This window comes from Falco peregrinus, chromosome 13 (genome assembly GCF_023634155.1).
Source record: "Falco peregrinus isolate bFalPer1 chromosome 13, bFalPer1.pri, whole genome shotgun sequence".
Lineage (NCBI taxonomy): Eukaryota > Metazoa > Chordata > Aves > Falconiformes > Falconidae > Falco > Falco peregrinus.
The window spans coordinates 13,648,576-13,667,226 of NC_073733.1; the positions used below are offsets into that span (position 1 = coordinate 13,648,576).

At 56.6% G+C, this 18,651-nt stretch overlaps 1 protein-coding gene across 5 annotated transcripts in view; it reads right to left on the reverse strand.

Moving 5' to 3' along the window:
* The window catches only part of NLGN3 (neuroligin 3), a 42,648-nt gene that overhangs the window by 20,445 nt on the left and 3,552 nt on the right, over positions 1–18,651 (reverse strand). The window contains exons 2-3 of one of the 5 annotated variants that reach the window (XM_055818158.1): positions 2,225–2,955; positions 1,064–1,123 (exon numbers count right to left, since the gene is read on the reverse strand). In XM_055818158.1, the coding sequence (XP_055674133.1) occupies positions 1,064–1,123; positions 2,225–2,702 (538 nt within the window). In that variant the 5' untranslated portion in view covers positions 2,703–2,955. Of the gene's footprint in view, positions 1–1,063; positions 1,124–2,224; positions 3,507–18,651 lie in introns of those variants that run through there. The other 4 variants (XM_005237850.3, XM_055818159.1, XM_005237851.3 and 1 more) reach the window with 4 other exon arrangements.

Genomic DNA, 18,651 nt, shown 5'->3' on the forward strand with positions numbered 1-18,651 from the left:
ACCCCCTCCCTGCAGTGAGCCTTTCAGAAGAGCTTGGCTGCCCAGCCGCCCACACATCCAGCTTTGGGATGCACAGAACAGCCCGGCCTCTCCCTGCCTGCAAGAGGGCTGTGCGGTGGGATGGGCAAAGCGTCGTGTCCAACTAGGGGCCGGGCCAGCTCCCGTTTGCACGTCTCCACTCCCCAGCCCACAGCGCTAGCCAGAAACACAGGATCACTTTGGGGCAAGGGGGGATGAGCTACCCCCCTTGCCCCAAAATGCAGCAGGATGAGCCCCGCATGGCCCTGGGGATGGAGGCAAGGCAAAGTGGAGATGTGTCTGGAGTTGCTCGGCCACCCGAGGGGTGGATGGGGCTCAGGGAAGATGCTGTGCCAGGGGGTAGAGAGCAGATCCTCACTGGCAGAGCTGGCAGAGGCAGGGGGGAGCAGCCCTGGTGGGACCATGGGCTAGGGCAGAACATGGCAGCATCTACACAGCCAGGAGAGGTTTTATGCTTTTAACCAAGGAGCTTTGGATGCAAAATGACCAGGGATGCAACAGGGAAAGAGCTCAGCCCAGGACAGGCTGCAGTCCACCATCACACAGGTGCTTCCCTGAGCAAGTCTGTACACTCTCAGTGGGGGATGCACCCCAAAGAGACAGGTGCATTTAAGTGCTGCCCACCATCAGAGGCTCTCCCTCATTTCCAAGGGCTGGGAGGCTGCCGGTGCCAGCAGGATGAAGGCGGGAGCATGGGCTCAGCCCAGGAGAAGCTGTTCTGAAAGGCCTGGAGCAACATGAGCGTCTTCCTCTGACCTGACGCCAGACCTGCGCTGCCAGCCGGCACTGGTCCTGGCTCCCCCGGCCAGGGAGCGGAGGTGGCCGGAGCATCTGCGGGGCTCCTCCGAGCAGGAAGCGGGGGGCGGCAGGGTGGGCTGCTCGGAGGGCCCACAGTCTGGGTGGCGGCACAGAGAGGTGCCAGAGGAGCATGCCGCAGGCCGGGGGCCGGCCAGGCACCCTCTCACTCTCTCACTCTCTCTCTCTTTCCTCTCTGTGCCTCTCTGCCGGTCGGCTTGCTACATACCTCCTTTCCTACATATTTTCTTGTTGGGCTTTCGGGTGCATTCCTTGGAAATCCGTTTTACTGTAAAATGAATAAAAGACTACAAAATAACAGGAGGCTCCACTGGCAGGAGAGGGCATGCAATCACAACCACGCTGCCGTCCTCCCGCCACCCCTGGGACCGCAAGAGGTGGGGAGGGAGCGTCACCGTGGGAGGAAAACTCTGGGCCAGCCGTGCCGGGTGGGAAGGAAGGCACAATGCATCCCATGGCCAAGGGCTGCAGGGACAGAGGAGCGGAGCCAGCCGGCCTGAGAGAAGCCACCAGCCTGCCAGGCTGCTCCGCTACACACAGCAGACCTGCTGTGGGTCCCTTCCAGCCCGCTGAAAATCCCCGGGGGCTCCCGTTGCGGTGAGGCTGGGGCAGGCGTGCGGGCAGGCGCTGCCTCCTCTGCCCTCTACTTACAGTTCAGGTGGGATCCCCTACAAAGGAAAAGGTTAGACAAGGAGGCACCCAGTGCCACTCAGCCTCACCCCAATGGGACCATGCCCCGCGGGTCCCCGGCACCCCAGGCCCATCGCTCTGCTGTGGTCCTGCTGGAGGAGGGAGGAGCAGCCAAGCGATGTGCCTGTCAGTGCCCCCAACCTCCCGTCCGTACCAGGGCCTGGAAAAGGGCTCCGCAGTCCCTTCCTTGCCAGAGCATCTCCTCAGGGAGAGGCAGAGAGTGTTCCTCCCAGCCGCAGCCGCAGCCCACGCCCACAACTAGCGCATGGACCTGGGGAGGGTGGGAAGCGGGGAGGAAGGACAAACCCGAACCAACTCAAGACAGAACCTGGCACTCGGCGCCTAGGGAGCACAAACCAGCTTGTCGCTCTGTGGATCTGCTGTCAGAGAGTCGGATTCAGATTTAGCAACACAAGAGAGGAACCCGTGACGATGCCATGGAGGTGGAGGGAGGGGACCGGGAGGTGTGGAGGAGCAGGAGCACGCGAGACAGAGATGGCAGCTGAGGGCAAGAGGGCGAGCTGCGTAGCCAGAGAAAGCTTTCCACAAACAGACAGCATGCTGCAGGGTCCACAACCACATGCTTCAAACACAACACCCAGGTGAGACCAACCACTGCTGAGGAGGGGCAGAGCGGCCCCCCCCCCGCCCTCCTGCGGGCACCCCGGTGGGGACTCACCATCCTCTGTGGGGATGTAGATGTTGAGGTACAGACAGTCCTCGTTGGGGTCCTGGATGTACGTGGCCACGATATCCAAATTGGAGGTAAACCAGATGGGCAGCATGATCTCAGGAACGGCATTGTGGATGTTCTGCGGGCAGACCGGCGAGAAGTGGGTAGCGTTCCTGATGCCCGACCAGGACGGCGGTGGCTCGGGAGGCATGAATCTCTTCTCCCCGACGGGAGGGGCAGCGTAAGGCACCCCCAGGTACTGGTCCACGGGCCCCAGGATCTCGCTGGGCAGTGGCACACGGACCCCCCGTAACTTCCCATAGTGCGTGTTGACAGTCGGTGAGTAGACCTGGCCCTCCATCCGCACAACTGCCGAGGCGAAGCTCAGGACCCAGAGTGCAAGACGCAGGTCCCAGCTGGCCACCAGCTCAGGCACTTGGAGAACAGGGGGCAAGAGAGGGCTTCTCCAGAGTATCAGCCACATTGTCCGGGAGGAGCAGCACCAACATCCAGGCCTGAAGCTCCTGGGGCGAGGGCTCAGGGCATCCCCATCATGCCAAGCCTCTGATTTGCCCACCGGGAAGAGATGGAGCAGAAGAGCACGCAGCCCAGCCACACCTTCTGCTGCGTGAGTCGGGAGCACGGATGCAGGGAGATGTGCTACCGCTTCTCACAGCCTCCCAGCTGCCTGCTGCTGCCCGCCTGCCGACAGCCTGGCCTGGAGGGGACTGCTGATACTGCGGAGAGATGGAGGGAATTAACAGCAGACTTGCTCTGGGAAGAGTCAAATTGCTGCAGCGCAGAAGGAGCCAGGATCCCTGGCCCGACCCTCCCCACCATGGGTGCTCGCTGGCTCTGCCGCCATCCAGGCAGGCAGCTCTGGGAGTAGGCAAGCATGGGCAGCACAAGCAGAGCACATGCAGACGCACAGACTGCATCTGGCCATGCCTGCAGAGCTTGTCCCCAGCGCTCGGGGCCAGCCCTGCTCCTGCCCTGCCTGGGTGAGCGCTGCAGCCGCCCGCCCTGGGTGGTGGCACGGTGCCCTTGCCCCACGCTGCAGGAGGTTATCAGCAGCAGATTGTGGGTGCCGAGATAAGCAGCACAGCGCCACTTCCCTGGCACCATCCCTCCCCACAAGGAACCTGTCAGGCACTACCCTTGCCCAGCGTGGCCCCTGCACCAGAGCTTGCCAGCACCTCTTCCCTCCTGGCTGAGCCGGAGCCACCAGCGCTCCCACGCCTTGCAGTCTGTGCTCCTTGCCTAGGCTCCGTCCCAGCACCACTCACCTGTCCAGATGCCACCATCCCACCCCCACACACCAGCAAACTAGAGCCACGCATGCCACCCAGACACCCGTCTTGCCCGCCCACACACTCCCCAGCCAGCTTTCTCCTTCCATGTGCTGCTGGCCAAAGTGGCAAGACCCCAGGAACAACCCAGGGCAGGAACAGCCAACATGCTTCTGGGCAGCATCCTCCTGTGCCGGCACCGCAGCCCCCCTGCCACCCCCCTCCCCACTCTGGCTGCCTCCTGGCCACCCAAGCAAACCCTGGGGAGGCAGAGCTCTGCTCTCATATCCCCATGCCAGGCTGCTGGCACAGGGGGGAAGCAGATGTGGCAGCCCCCGCGGGGTCCACGGGGAAGGGAGGGAGCTGCAGGCAGGCAGGGCAGGCAGCGGCTGCAGATGGGGACCTGCAGATGTATGTCAGCAAGCAGAGCTCCTGCGCCAGGGAGCCCTTGCTGGAGGCTGTGTGGATTTTCAGTGCTCTGCCCTTCACCTCCCTGCAACGCCTGCCGCATTCAGTGCTTATGTAAGTGGCCACCCTGCCTCCCCCCGCCAGCACCGCTGCTCCTGGGGGACCTGGGCAAGGGGAGATGCGAAGGCTGCGCTCACCCAGGGCTCACCCACACCCCAGCCAGGCGAGAGCAGCGTCAGCCGGAGGCCTGCTCTGCACCTCGGCTTTGCAGCCTGGTCCCTACTAAAAGGCACTGCTTGGTGGTGGGTCAGAAGATGCTCGTCCTGTCTTAGCCACTTGTCCTTACCCAGGAAGAGGTGGCAGCAGTGGCAGGACACCTCCATTTTGCCCCGGAGCATCCTTACATGCCCACCTGGTAAATCTCTCCCAAGCTCAGAGGGGAGCAGAGTTGCCTTGGAATTATTGGAGCGCAAAATAAGGGCTGTATGCAGATGGGAGGACACGGCTCAGCTGGGCAGGGACTCCACGAATGGAGAACACCTCGTCCAACGAGGAAAATCCGCAGGAAAAAAAAATACAAACAAACCACGGAGGGCGTCTCAAATCTGCATTGCACATGTGCAGGCAATTCACTGCTGGTCATTAAGGAAATGGGCCCGTGCTGTGCCTGCCCTCCTGATATGCCCAGGGAACACAGCAGACTCAGAAATCAGGGTATGGCAGGCATAATAAGAAACACTCAGCCCAGAAAATCACGTTACCACATCCAGCCCACCCGAGCAGCGAGGCCTTGCAGGGCTGGGCGTGCAGGCACCTTTCCAGAGCCCACGGAGGGACTGCAGGTATATGCCAGACAAGGAGGGTGGTACAAATGACGGGGAGAAGCAATCACACCTACTGCCCCATCCGTGGCACGGGGATGACCTGAGGGCTGAGCTGTCATGGCCAGGGCTGATCCTGCTTTACCCCTGACCCCCATCACCACTGCACATCATCCACCTTTAACTCCTCCTGCCCCACCAGACAGTGACAGAAACACACTCGGCGGGAGCACAACACTGCCGCATTATCCTCCAAACAGCTGCCAAAGCCTACGAAACAAAAGGTATATCAAGGGACAGAAACACAGCCGAGACATGCAGAGACCCCAAGCTCTGCTCTGCCCCCCTACCACTGGAGCTGCCTTTGCAGCACAGAGCTCGGCTGCTCCGCTCTGCCTCCAGCTCTGGAAGAAAACCATCATTCATCCAGTATTCCTTGCAGCAATGCTACTCCTTCAGTAGAGGACTGACCTTTGCCTAACAGTGACATCCCAGGGGCGCAATGATGGCTGAGGACCCCCCAAAGCTGCGTTCCCAAGTGGAATCTCAGACCCCACCGCTCTGCCTGACATTGCTGGAAGGCAAACCGCCCAGTATAAATCTTCTGCTCAGGTTCCTTCGGGTACCACAGGTTAGGATAAAGCCAAATTATTAATGACTGTCATATCTAATTTGTATGACTGGAAGCTACAGGCAGCTTCCAGTCTTTATGATAGTGCCCACAACTCCCTGCAGAGCCATTTCAACCGACCCGTCATCGTTTTCCCTCTGCAGGAATACCACAGCCCTGCCAGCAGTGGTTTACCAGCCCATTTCCCGACTCAAGAGCTTCCTCAGGGCTGCGGCTGCACGCTGCCATGGGCATTGCTGATCCACCAGCTCCTCCAGCCAAGCAATTTCACAGCACCAGGCAGCACCGCTGCACAGCTGCCCGGATGGGCTGCACACACCAGTCGCTGCAAAATCAGGGCTGAATTCACCACCCACTTAGTGGCCTTAGAGTGGCTGCACACCCAGCGTAACCACCCTGTCCTGGCACAATAAGGAATCTCTTTTTATAAGACACAGCCAAAAATCAGCTTCTCGCTACAGCTCCTCAGAATTATGTTATGATGATACTCCTTTGGGTTTTTGTTTAATCCTCATCCACGGTTCTTTCAATAGCTTTTAAAAACCATGGAAATCTGAAGACAAAAACCATAAGCTAAGATAGAATTAAAGTTCCAAGCATACATCCTTAAATAAAATGATGCTACAGGACTTGCAACTGTCTCCAATTATGAGTTTCATGAAGCGTCAGGCACAGAGGTGAGTTATGTTAGCAATAGCCAAGTACGGCCAGATACAGATAACACAGCCAAGACCCAGCAGCCCTAACATTACACTGGAGAGCCACGATGCCTTAACACTCAAATCCAGATCATGGTATTTTAACATTTGTAATTCCACATTTGGTTCTATAATTTTTTTAAGACTTTTTCCCTCCATCTGCCCATGTCCTCACAGCACAGAATAAAGGCACTCGAACAATCTCAGCGACATGCTCCTAAACCTTCCTATGTTCAGATTGTTTTTCAATTACATACCCAAAAACCAATGCAAACCCTAAATCTGGAATTCCCTGGGTTTCAAATGCCTCATTTGGGATGATTACAATACCCCCGTAACACATCTTATACCCTCATATTGCTGTTCTGTGCTCTACACTTTCTGCTGTAACTTCATGTTAACATAACATTTAGGATGGGAATTTAGCATTAATTTAATATTGACAGACTGCCGTGAAAACCTGAGCTCAGCCCCCTTCTCCGGGGGCTGTTGCATGCGCCTTGCACCACTGCCTGGCTGCCTCAACAGCTCTCAAGCCTCCCCTCGGTCTTTTAAAGCATGCAAAATAACCAGGAGATCTGCGAAAGGACATTTCATTCAGGGAAGCGATTCCCCTCACATCCCACACGAGGTGGGAGCAAAACTTCCCCAGTTTTGCCACCTACAGCATTCCCGTTCTTCCCTCCAGCCGCGAAGCCAAATGCATCCCCCAGCGAAGATGGCTGCTGCCTCCCTGCAGCCCTGCGCCAGGAGCAGCTGTGCCTGCCAACTGGAGGGGAAACCGGGCCGGGCTGGGCAGATACGGCCAAACTGGGGATGCTCAGACAAGCGCGCAGCAAGGAGCCGGGAGGATAAAGCCACCACAGGCATCCCAGGTCACTCTGCCAGACCGCTGGTGGGGCGAGCGGAGGAAGTGAGGCTGCTAGCTGTTAGGGATGTTATTCATCTGCTTTGGAAAACAAACACTGTATCGGTATTTCCACGGCTGTACTGTCTGCCAGACAGCTCCCTCCTCAGCAAGGAGACGCTCTCCATGGAAACCTGGGCGGGCAGGATCCTCTGGAAGCCTCCCTCGCAGATACACAGTCAGGCATCTCAACACCAGCTAGACGAGCTGGATCCACACCGTCCTTGGCAGGCAGCCCAGGAGATGCGAGCAGACAGCCTGCCCTCATGTCAGACCCTCCACCGGGGTCCAGCCTCCTGCCCCTGAGCGCTCCAGCTGCCCCAGCCCCAAGCTCATCGCGCTGGTGCTGTGCCTCTATGTCCCATGTGGTTCAGAGCCAGGACAGACGGGGACCTCAAACCGCTCAGCTGGCACGGATGGATGATCTCCACCAGGGTGTCCCAGTGCACCCTCCAGCCACTCTGCCTCGTGCAGCTCTGCTCACCATCTGACCCCATTGTACCATGGTGAGAGGTAACTGGGGGCCAGTCCATTCACCCCAGCACAGACACGCAGCCGGCAAGCGGCATGAGAAACCTCTGCCTCCTCCTCCCCAGGGCGAGTGAACTCCAAACGTTTCCACCAGCCTGTGCTCTGGGACCTCAGGCTGACGCTCAGCTCCCAGGCAGCAGCACCTGCCAGATGTGCTCCCCACCCTGCCAGCTGCTCTCCCTCACTGGGCAGAGACCCTGGCTCTCACCAGTCCCCGGTCTCATCCCACCAGGCCTGCAATGCTGCAGAAATCCCATAGGAAACCTTGGGGAGCACAGAAGCTGCAGCACAACTGGACTGACATGCTTGTGTCCCTGTGTCCTGGTGGCTCCTCAAGAGCATCCCTCTGCCAGCAGGTCTTGGCTTGCACGGTCTGGTGCTTGTGGCCTGGATTGATGCTTGAGGATAATACTACAGAGCAAAGCTGGTGGTTACATGCCATGGATCATGCCCGGTGGGTCTTTCTGACCCACCACAGCTTACCCATCCTTGCAAGAGGCAGATGTTTCCCAGTCCCACAGCAGTGGGGAACAATTCCCAGGACTTCAGGTCCATCACAGAGGTGGTGCACGGTAATAGATGATTACCAGTGGCTCACAGTTACACTGAAAGGGGACAAGTAAGGTTTCAGAAAGGTCTGCCCTGCTGCTGCTACTGCTCTGCTTTTCCATGAACGACCTAAATGACAGAACAGAGTATGTTTTAAAATCTGCACATGACACCCAGAGCCTTGGAGGCCAGGACAGGAATTTGATAAGATTTTCTTTTTCCGACAGACTGGGGAAAGGACTGAGAGATGATGGGCAGGGCTGTAAGTCATTGGGAGGTAAAAAACTGCACAAATAGACCACGGAAGAAAAGACAGCAGCGTTTCTGCCAGAAGGGTCATAAGAGCTACAGAGGAGTACAACCTGAACGTGAGCCAGCATGTCATTGCCACAAAAAAGCAAATACAGTAGGATGTGTGAAAGGCCAGCTTATAAAGACACATGAAGTAATTACTGTGCTCTCCTTTCAGCTCATAAAGGCACATCAAGTAATTATACTGTTCTCCTCCAGAGAACCAGTTCATTCCCCAAAAGATCTGGACCAACTGAGAGAGGTCATGGCAGACCAGCAAAGACCACGAAAAAGCCTTGGACAAAAGCCTGGAAGAGTGGGGCTAGCCTAGACAAGTCAGAGGACAGAGGTTTGTTACATGTAAAGGCCACTGCAAGAAAGTCTGACATTGAACTTTGTGCTAGGTAGGAGACACCTTCATATCAAGAAAGCAGAGTCAAGTGTACACCAGGGAAGTTAAGGCGCCCCATGCATATCTGCTACATGGCAGATGGATGGGCAAAGACACCTTGGCATCCCCTCCAGCCCAGTCTCCTACACTCTTTGTCACCCTGGCTGGCAGCTCTGTCCCTGCCCTCATTCACTCAGTTTGCCACCATCTGGGCAAATAAAGCCACCCTGGCCACAAAGCCTTCAGCGTTTGGGATGCTCTGAGAGTGCAGGACACTTAGGAGGCTTTTCTGCACCATGGAGCCCATCACGTATGCTCTCCACTCTGCAGAGGTCTCTCCCAGAGTCCTGTGTCCCCTATCTCACTCTCCTCCTAGAGGGACACTTGCAGCAGCTCCAATATCTAGGCACCACAGTCACACTGATGGGACAGAAGGAAAAACAGTCACAAACCTCACCCTTGTTTGCTTCAAGTGCAAGATACACCCCAGTGACTTGCCCTTCCTAACTTCTACCCACACCACCACCAAAATTTAAAGCAAGCTGAATGTCAGAAGCCTACAAGACACTCCACTGCACATCCTTTACCCTGGGGCAAGGATGAGACACCACGTGAGAAGTGTCAGTTAAGTTTCTCAATGCTGCAAGAACATATGTGGGACAGAAGCTCTTTGACAACTCCCAGACACATGCCAAGATCCTCGAGAGCTCCCATTCAGAACAGAAGAATGTTACCCAAAATCCCTAGAAACAGACAATTTCAAGTACCACTTCTGCAGTGGTGCCAATGGCCTCCTGCTGCAATGTGGCCTGTTCCCATTTTCTCCATGGCCTTTAACGAGTCCTTCATAAAGGAGCCAAGACTGCCTTGGGAAGGACACAAGGGGCAAAGCAGACCTTTCCCTTGTCTACATTTCAGCCTTTCCATACATTTCTGGTGTTGAATGCCGGTACATCGTGCGATGCCCAGCTCCAGAAGGCACGCTACCCAGCAGGTGAGATAACCTGGCTCATTTCCAACTCCTGCTTAGCATCAGAAGCTCCAAAAATGCAGGAGGTTTCTCAGTGTCATGGAGACTGACAATGCTGCTGAAGGACAAGCGCAACAGGGATGGTGTTGTGGTCAGCACCCAACACTGCCAATGCAAGCAGTGGGTGACCCCTATAGAGGACTGAAGGACAATTGTGCTTGAAAGCCTGGGCTCTTTCGGAGTGGGCTACATGCTCACCTTGAGCCGGTCTAGATTTTGAGTGACCTTCCCACTCACTGCTTCCCAGGAGTCAGGTGGAAAGCTGAGGCAGGGCCACGTGGCACAGGCAGCAGCTGCTGTGTAAGCCAGAGGCTCTGCTGGGGCACACACCTGGCTGTGAAGAGGGTGGCAGCAGCAGCCCCTTGGTGGGCTGCTGGGTTCCCGTGTAGCTCAGGGATAGCTGCTGTGGGTAGGCCGTTTAGTGCCACGTTCTGGATAGAAATAATCTGGATTATCTCACGTTATGGCTTCCCTGACCTCACCATGAAGAAACGGTGGCAGCTTTTCTCTCCTTCAACTTGCTGCTTGCACAGTTTTAATTTACAAATGCTTCCCTGCCGGGGCAGAGGTTAATGAGAACCACTGGCTAAACAGCAGACCCAGTGCCCTGGCGCTGGCACGGATATCCATGCACTTGCTCCCCCGCCAGAACAACTGGCAGCCGAGGAAGAGAGCCTGCCCCATCCTGGAAGATCGAAGACCCCCAGAGGAGCCTGCAGAATCCCCTGCAACGGGGTCACCACACCCGCTGCCACAGCTGGATGTGCCATCGCTCCGTCCCAGCCTGAACCCGCCCGCCCCGGCCTGGCAGGGCCCACCACACGCGGCGGTGCGTGGGGCTGCTCCCTGAAGGCCGTGGGAGGGGGCGCCGGCTGGCAGCGACCCCCAGCCCTGCCGGCACCGCGCTCCCTGCGGCTGCCCCGGCCCGGAGCTGTCCCTTCAGCACCGCCGCCGCCCGCCGCCGGGGGGGCCCAGCACGGCCCGGCAGCCCCCCCAGCACGGCCCGGCAGCCCCCCCCCAGCGCGGCCCGGCAGCCCCCCCCAGCACGGCCCGGCAGCCCCCCCAGCACGGCCCGGCAGCCCCCCCCAGCACGGCCCGGCAGCCCCCCCAGCGCGGCCCGGCAGCCCCCCCCAGCACGGCCCGGCAGCCCCCCCCAGCGCGGCCCGGCAGCCCCCCCAGCGCGGCCCGGCAGCCCCCCCCCAGCGCGGCCCGGCAGCCCCCCCAGCGCGGCCCGGCAGCCCCCCCCAGCACGGCCCGGCAGCCCCCCCCAGCGCGGCCAGGCAGCCCCCCCAGCATGGCCAGGCAGCCTGGCAGACCCCAGCACAGCCCGGAAGACCCCCCAGCACAGCCCTGCAGCCCCTCAGACCCCAGCACAGCCCTGCAGCCCCCCCCAGCACAGCCCTGCAGCCCCTCAGAACCCAGCACAGCCCTGCAGCCCCCCCAGCACAGCCCTGCAGACCCCCCAGCACAGCCCAGCAGCCCCCCAGACCCCAGCACAGCCTGGCAGCCCAGATCCTCTGAGAGATCCACATGAAAAGTGCTCGGGCTCTCTCGGGCTCCAGCCAGCCATCTGGCAGCTGGAGGAAAGGCGGGATACACAGGGATATCTGCCAAGCAAACTGCATCACCTGGGCGAGGTGAGGGGTGACCTTATTGCTCTCCACAGCTTCCCGAGGACATGGAGCACGAGGCACTGATCTCCCTGGTACCCAGTGATAGCATGATTGGGGATGGCTGAAAGCTGCACCAGGGGAGGTTTAGACTGGACCTTAGGAAGCACTTCTTTACCAAGAGGGTGGTCAAACACCTGAACAGGCTTCCTAGAGAAGTGGTCAATGCCCCAAACCTGTCAGTGTTTGAGGCATTTGGACAACGACCTTAATAATTTGCTTTAACTTTTGGTCTGCCCTGAACTGGTCGCAGGCGGTTGGACTAGATGATCCTTGTAGGTCCCTTCCAACTGAAATATTCTATTCTATTCTGTCCTAGAGGAAACAGTGCTTTGTAAATAAATGGCAGAATTACTCCAGTGCTCTCTTTGTGCGGGCAGGTGACTGACAATGCAAAAGTGCATCCACAGAACCCTGGCATTTCCAGACATCTATTCAGGAGTGAACTGACAGACAATCTGCTTTCAGCAAGCCCTTGGCACCAGCACAAAGTTCATGCCAAGACAACTCGCTTGCTCTCCAACACATCACAAACAAGCACCAGGCACCTACTTTAAGGCAATATAAGCTCACTCACAAATCTGATATCAACACTCCACAGCTACCAACTGGAGCGCAAGCCTCACCCAGCAAAGAGAGAGCTGTCTGCACCAGCAGCATTCCCCTCACTTCCTTCTCCAGCTTTGGCGAGCCGCGCGTTGACAAGATCCCAGCTGCTCATCACCACCCCCCTCACATCTGCCAGAGCAATGGCTCCTATGTCCCCTCCAAACAATTGCCCCAGAAACTACCGTGGCTAGCAGGGCGCCCAGTTTTTAAGTTAACGTGAATCATTATGACTGAACCATGCCAGGGAGCAATTACAAAAGCACAAGGCTCTTTTCAGAGCAACAAGCTTCTGAAACTCTAAATCCAAACACGTTCACATTTCTTATGTTAGCAAAAGCAGGTTTGAAATTTAACAAAGAAAGGAGACTTCAGTGACCCAAAGAGGCTGGTTCGATGCAATGACACCCCCATATCTGAAATGCCCCAAACTAAGCAGCAAGTATGAAACTCAGCTGCTGATGGAATGTCCTTCCCCAAAACTCTCATACCCCAGTCCCTCAAACCCCTTTCCAGGCTCCCAGCCACGCAAAGGGCATGGACCCCCTCCAACAAACTGGGCCATGGGCAATGTGCACAAAGCCCTGTCCTACCCAGGCCACCACCTGTGCTAAGAATGGGTCAAAATGTCTCACTCATGCTCCAAGGAAAGCTGAAAAAGCCCCGGTGGCTGCAGGCAGGCTGAGTGCGTGCACAGCCAATGCTTTCCATGGACTAGCGTGGCCTGGAGGAGGCTCTATAAATGTAAGGTGGTGGGCTGGGCAGAGAGGAACCGACTGCAGCTTAAAATACAAAGACTTCCTGCAAATGCGACTGGAGAGGGTGGGCAACAAAATCCAAGAGGACTTTGAATGGGAACAGCTACACCCAAATTAGTTGTCAAGTGTTTCACTTTTACTGACTCAAAGCAGGAAGCAAAAAACACTTAATCACAGGTTGTAACCCAGACTGTGGCTGTAAGAACCTCTGGTTTACCAGCAGAACTGATAAAGGATTGTTTCCTTTACCAACATATACCAACCACCTATTTCTGCCTGACATCACTGCCCACCGCTCTTCATCAGCTGTGCGAGGTTTTGTGAGGCAGAATTGTAAACCAGGTCACGAAGGTGATCTGGGCTAAAGGTGATGAAACCCAGGGCAAAGAACAAAGATGAGGAAAATAGTTGGAGACAAGCAGAAGCTGACTTTTCCACAGCAGTTGAAACACGACATAATTAGTTTTCCTGTGCAGAGATAAGGTTACAAGTTATCTGGCAGTGTACAAGCACCACCTTCCTACGCTGTTACCACCCTGTCTCATACCATGGGACACCAACCCAGCCACCAAGTCCATGGAGCAGGGTGGCTCTGTGGACACAGCAAACCCCTGTGCAAAAGGGGGGTGTGGGCCATCCCGCCAGAGCCACCCCCCCAGGTTCACAACACAGGCAGCAGGGCCATGCGTGCTGCCTGATGGTGCTGGAAAGCCCAAGTACTGCAGTCGAGCACCAAATCCTTTCCTCACTGCAGCATCCTTGGTGGCAATGCTCAGGAAAGCTGTCCCAGATGATATTTGAGCTAGCATCACCTCCACCCTCCCCACCACTGCCACTTTGCTACAATAGTACCTACTTCCAGGTGAAACACCAGACAGGCTGTGCGCAGACCAGCGCGCCCAGAGCCCAGGCTGCAGGGCTGTGCCACCGCATGTGCCCTGGCTTCCCACAGCTAGGAGAGCTACAGGTCCCATCCTGCACCAGAGAGACGCCCCGGCTGAACCCCAGCCCATTACCCTCCTCGGAGAGGCGAGTGCCCGAGCACATCCCACCTGACACAAGCTGCTGAATTGTGTGTTAATGCCAGCGGCCCTGACCAAAGACCATAGACATGATTTTCTGACCATATTGCAAGAGTCAGGCCAAGGTCAGGGGAGCAGTGCTTTCTCTGCCCAGCAAGGAACACCCAGACAGACCAATCATCCTGGCATCACCATGCTGGTGTCCCTTCCAGGCCTGATGGCATCGGCAGTGACCCATCGCTCCATGACGCTGTGGCTTGCCTGGGGACACAGTCAGCCTTGGTGACAGTCACCACGGAGGACCAGGGCACTGCTCAGTCCCAGCTTTGCTGTGGCTGGCCTGGGTGACCATGCTCCCCTCCTCACAGCACTGATCTCTTCATCCACAACAGAGGTCTGCTCCCTGCAAAGCATTCAGAGGTGGGGGGCCCAGAAAGCTCTGGACTGGTACAGGAGAAGGGGAGCTGTGACCGCTGGTAGTAACGCACACAGGGGACAGAGCATGGGCCAGTGCAAGCTGCATTTGCTAATGCTGTAATGCCCATTCCCGCTGCTCCCGCCAGCAAGTGGGATTCACTGGAAACACCAGGAAGGGAAGATCCGAACGTGGAGGTGGGAAAATGCCATTGCTGCAGGCTGCAAACATCACAGTCTCCTCCGTCCACAACACCCGTCCTCCCTGCTGCCCAGCTCGGAAGCTGCTGGTGGCAGAGAGCACCAGGTCCCTCTCACTTCCAGCTCTGCCATGCCCGTTGCCTCCGCAGGGCAGGAGAGCTCAGCCCTGGGGCAGCACCTCCCGGCAGGGCTCCTGCCAGCGGCCGGGGCTGCACACCCGGAGCCAACATGACACAGCGTCGAGCAGCCACGTCCTGCAGCAGCCACTGCTCCTCCAAGGTGACGTCAGCCTCTGCAAGAGCTGGCAGGCAGGACATGCCGTGCATGCCGGCCGCGCTGCTCCCAGACACTGCCTGGCTCCAGCAGACGTTGTGGCCCGTGTTCCTCACCAGCTATGGCTTATCTACAAATTGAATTTCACACTTGCATGCTCCAGAATAAGGCACAGGTGCCAGAGAAGCCACCCTCCCCCTCCACATCTGTCTTCCCCCTCGCCCCACCCCGCCACCAAGCACCAGCACCAAGGATAAAGGCTGGTGGCCATGGAGGAGCTCCTGGGCAAAGCCACCGGCCGTGCACAGCCCGTGTTGGCTCACAGCAGAGCTGCCACGCTGCCGGCAGAGCCCTCTGTGCTCAGGGCAGCACCAGGGCAAGGGCGAGCCCCGCAGCCCCTGGCACAACAGCCACCCACAGATGCTGCTGGCATGGCACAGCGTCCAAAACCACCCATCTGCAGCTTAATGAGATAAAAGCCCATCCCAGAGCTACTGGTTTCCCCAGAAACCCTAAAGGCTTTCCCAGGAACTCTGGAAACACACAGATTTGCTATGTGCTCTCGTGACCAACCTAAAGGGTTCATACAGGATTCATGGCCAGAGATCACCACGGTCACAGGTCATACATATAGCTGGCAGCCTGGACAGATGTGGTATCAGTCACCTTGCAAGGACCTCAAGCAGCTAGATGGCCCAGCTGAAGCCCACAGCAGCCTCGTACTCAACTAAGACAAGCACCTTCCTCAAGCAGGAAAGCCTGCCCTCAGCAAGAGCCGTCAGCCACTCACATTCCCTATCCAAAACCAAAGCTGGCGTGACTGAGCAGAAGAGCATGGAAACCCCCAGGGCTGGAGGGTCAGACTGTAGCCAGGGCAGCTCCGCAGTCTGCTCCTGCTCATGCAACCAGGGCTTGCTAAGGACTGCAGGCCAGGCAAGCCAGCAGCTAGGAAGGAAGCCTGTTCAAATTTAATCCAAAATGTATTTTCTATTTTCCCTTGTAGCTTTCTCCTCCCATATGTTCTATCTTCCAAGCACAAAAAAGCAGAAAGCCTAAAACCTCTGGCAAAAAATCCTTTAATGTGTTTTACTGTAAAGGCTGCCTAGTGTTAAGAAATAAGCTGGACCGAAGAAAATCAGGCAGTCTGGGAATGCCCTGTCTCTCCAGAGGGAGCAGACCAGGATGAAGCAGGACATACAGGCAGGCTGCAAGGACCAGCAATGCCAAGGGAAAGCAACCCCCAGTGCCAAGGCAGCTCCTGTGCCTCGATAGATGCCCACTTTGAAGCATCGTTCCTGGTAGACATGGGAGGAGGCTTTTGTTACAAAGAACAGGTAACCACTTGGCTCCTCCTAAAGCTGTGAGCATCAAAGTACAGCAGCTCCCTGCCCAATTCTGCAGCCTCAGATCCTCATCAAGAGCGCCTAGGGGCAACAGAGACCCAAATGGCAATAAGGCAGAAACTGAGATCATTTCTGTCTTGAGGCACAGGATCTGTCCCCTTGTGGCCGCTAGCCAAGGGCAGATTTCAGTTTGGTGGTTGCAGGGATGCTGCTGGGCTGGCTGGATGCTTCACTCAGCCCTCACGGACCAGGTCCTCCTGGGAGTCATGAGGGTAGGAAACAGTGTTCTCTCCATGAGCTTCAGCTTTTCTTGGCCTTATCCTGCTGCCCCCCACCCAAAGCCCACTGGGGACTGTGGACACCCAGCTCATCCCTGCATCCTCCTCTCCAAGTCTACTTCTCCCACAAAAAGCAAAACTCCCAAGCTGAGCCTTAAGTCCCGCTGCTGCCCTTGCATGTCTCTGGACTACTCAAGAGCTGGGGAGCAGCCTTGTGGCACCTCACATATGCCAAGGTAAGGCTGAACTGGACCCTCACCAGTAGCAGGACATACGCCTTCTCTTATCTGGGCAGAAAACCAGGAATAAAACTGAGACTGATGTTTCCTGATGTGCGTGAGAATAGGCAGAGCCAGGGGACTGGAGGAGGAGGAGATGAAGATCAGATCCCCAGTGATCCCGCAGTGCCCACCATGTGCAGCGAGTACCAGGTAACTGGGACAACATCAGGACAAGATTCCAGCTCTGCTGCCAGCCTGTCAGGCAGGTGTCCATGCCCAGGGAACCAGAGGAAGCAGAACTGCCAGGTATCGCAGGAGGGAAGGGATATTGCCATCCGTTTTCAAACCAACCAAATTTTGTTCAGTGGACAAAATTCTGTCAGAAGTCTCCAGCAAAGGGCCCTGTGATGCCGAGGCAGAGGATCGATGCTTAGCACAGGTCCCACCATCTGCACCTCCATCACGTGGCGGGAGCATCCCGTGCGAGAGCACGGAAACAGAACTGAGCAGGCATCTGTCACCCTGTGCCAAGCAAAGTAACACAGGGCTGGATGGGGATAAACCCATCCTTCTGTACCACAGCCCAGTGCTTCCTGCTGGCTCCGTCCTCTCTGCTAGGCACAACTTTATGAAAATAACAGCTCAGACCAAGGGCCCACCTTGCCCTATATACTTTCTTGCCAGTAATCAGAAGCATGAGCAATTTGCAGCTCAGCAGTTGCCCAAGTCAGAGGTGGATCTTGGTGTATTTATTGGTTCTGGAGAAATCTCTTGTCCTTTTTGAATTCATCCCATTTCTCCTGGAACCAATGTAAGGTTTCACTGTTCACAACACCTTGTTCTGAGGACTTCTGCAGCTTGACAGCAAGTCTGCAAGAGGCACCTCCTCCTGTTTGGCACCTCCTGCTAGCTTCGTTTGATGTGACCTTGTACTTGCATGGAAAGAAACAGTGAGCAGTTAACCTCTATCCCTTCTCTCCTGGCCTCCTGTAGACATCTTATCCATCTTCTGTTGTTTCTTTTCCAGACTGAAGAACCCTGCCTTATTCAGCCATTTTTTGCACAGAGCCTGTCAGACCCCTGACCATTCCTGCTGCAACTTCCAGGCATTGACTCTACAATGATCTCAACGCCCACGCATCATTCCTGAGCTCCCAGGCACCTCTAGAGACAAAGACACAGAGCAACCCCTGCCCCCTTCCCCTCCACTGCTGTCCCATGAGTCCTCAAGTTGCTCAGCAGTGCCTGGAGTCACGTAAGAGTAGAGGAAAGACATGAAGGCAGCCGGACTCACAGACTCACCTCCATAACTCCTTTAGCACTGGGTGCTGGCACCAGGACATGGCCATGGCCACCTCCATGGTGAGTGGCATGCAGACACGTCGGCCACACTGCAGACTTGGCCTTCTTCTCCCATTCCTTTAGAGTAGCAGCTAATGAATGCCTGATGAAGGCAAAGTCCCTATAGCCCCTGACCACCACACCAAAGGGCATTCTCAGCATTCCCCTCCCCAAGTCCACCTCAAAAGCCTTCCTGATCGGCCTCTGCCAACTGTCCTCACCCTCAGAGCGCCCCAGCAGCCCAGACTCAAACAAGGCTCACACACAGTACAAGCCCCGTAACATGCTCTCTCTGCAACCTTTCCCAGACTTTCCCACCTGCTCTGCTGGCGTGGCCAGAGCATCTGGCCACCAGCAAAACTTGGGCTCTGCTTGCCAGGCACCTCGCAGGATATGCTCACACTCAGATGCCGTTTGAAAATAACAGATGTTACTCCACTGTTCTGCATTTTGCAGTGTCAGGAACAAGGCTTCTTTACCAACAATCCCCTAAGCTCCTTGCCAAGGCAGTCTCAGCCCAAACAGTGTTCCCTGGCACAAAGTCTTGCTCACAGACACCCCCCTCACCATGCCACGTGCCTGCCCCACTGCCAGGCAGACAACATGGCAAAAGGAGCATACTGCAAGGGCAGTGTCCCCACACAACTGCAAAACTAAGCAGGAACACAGGTGTCATCATGGACTCCAACACCACACCGTTACTGAGCCCAGACAAGCCTCCAAACAAACAGCACATATCCTCCTAACCAGAGAAAACTTC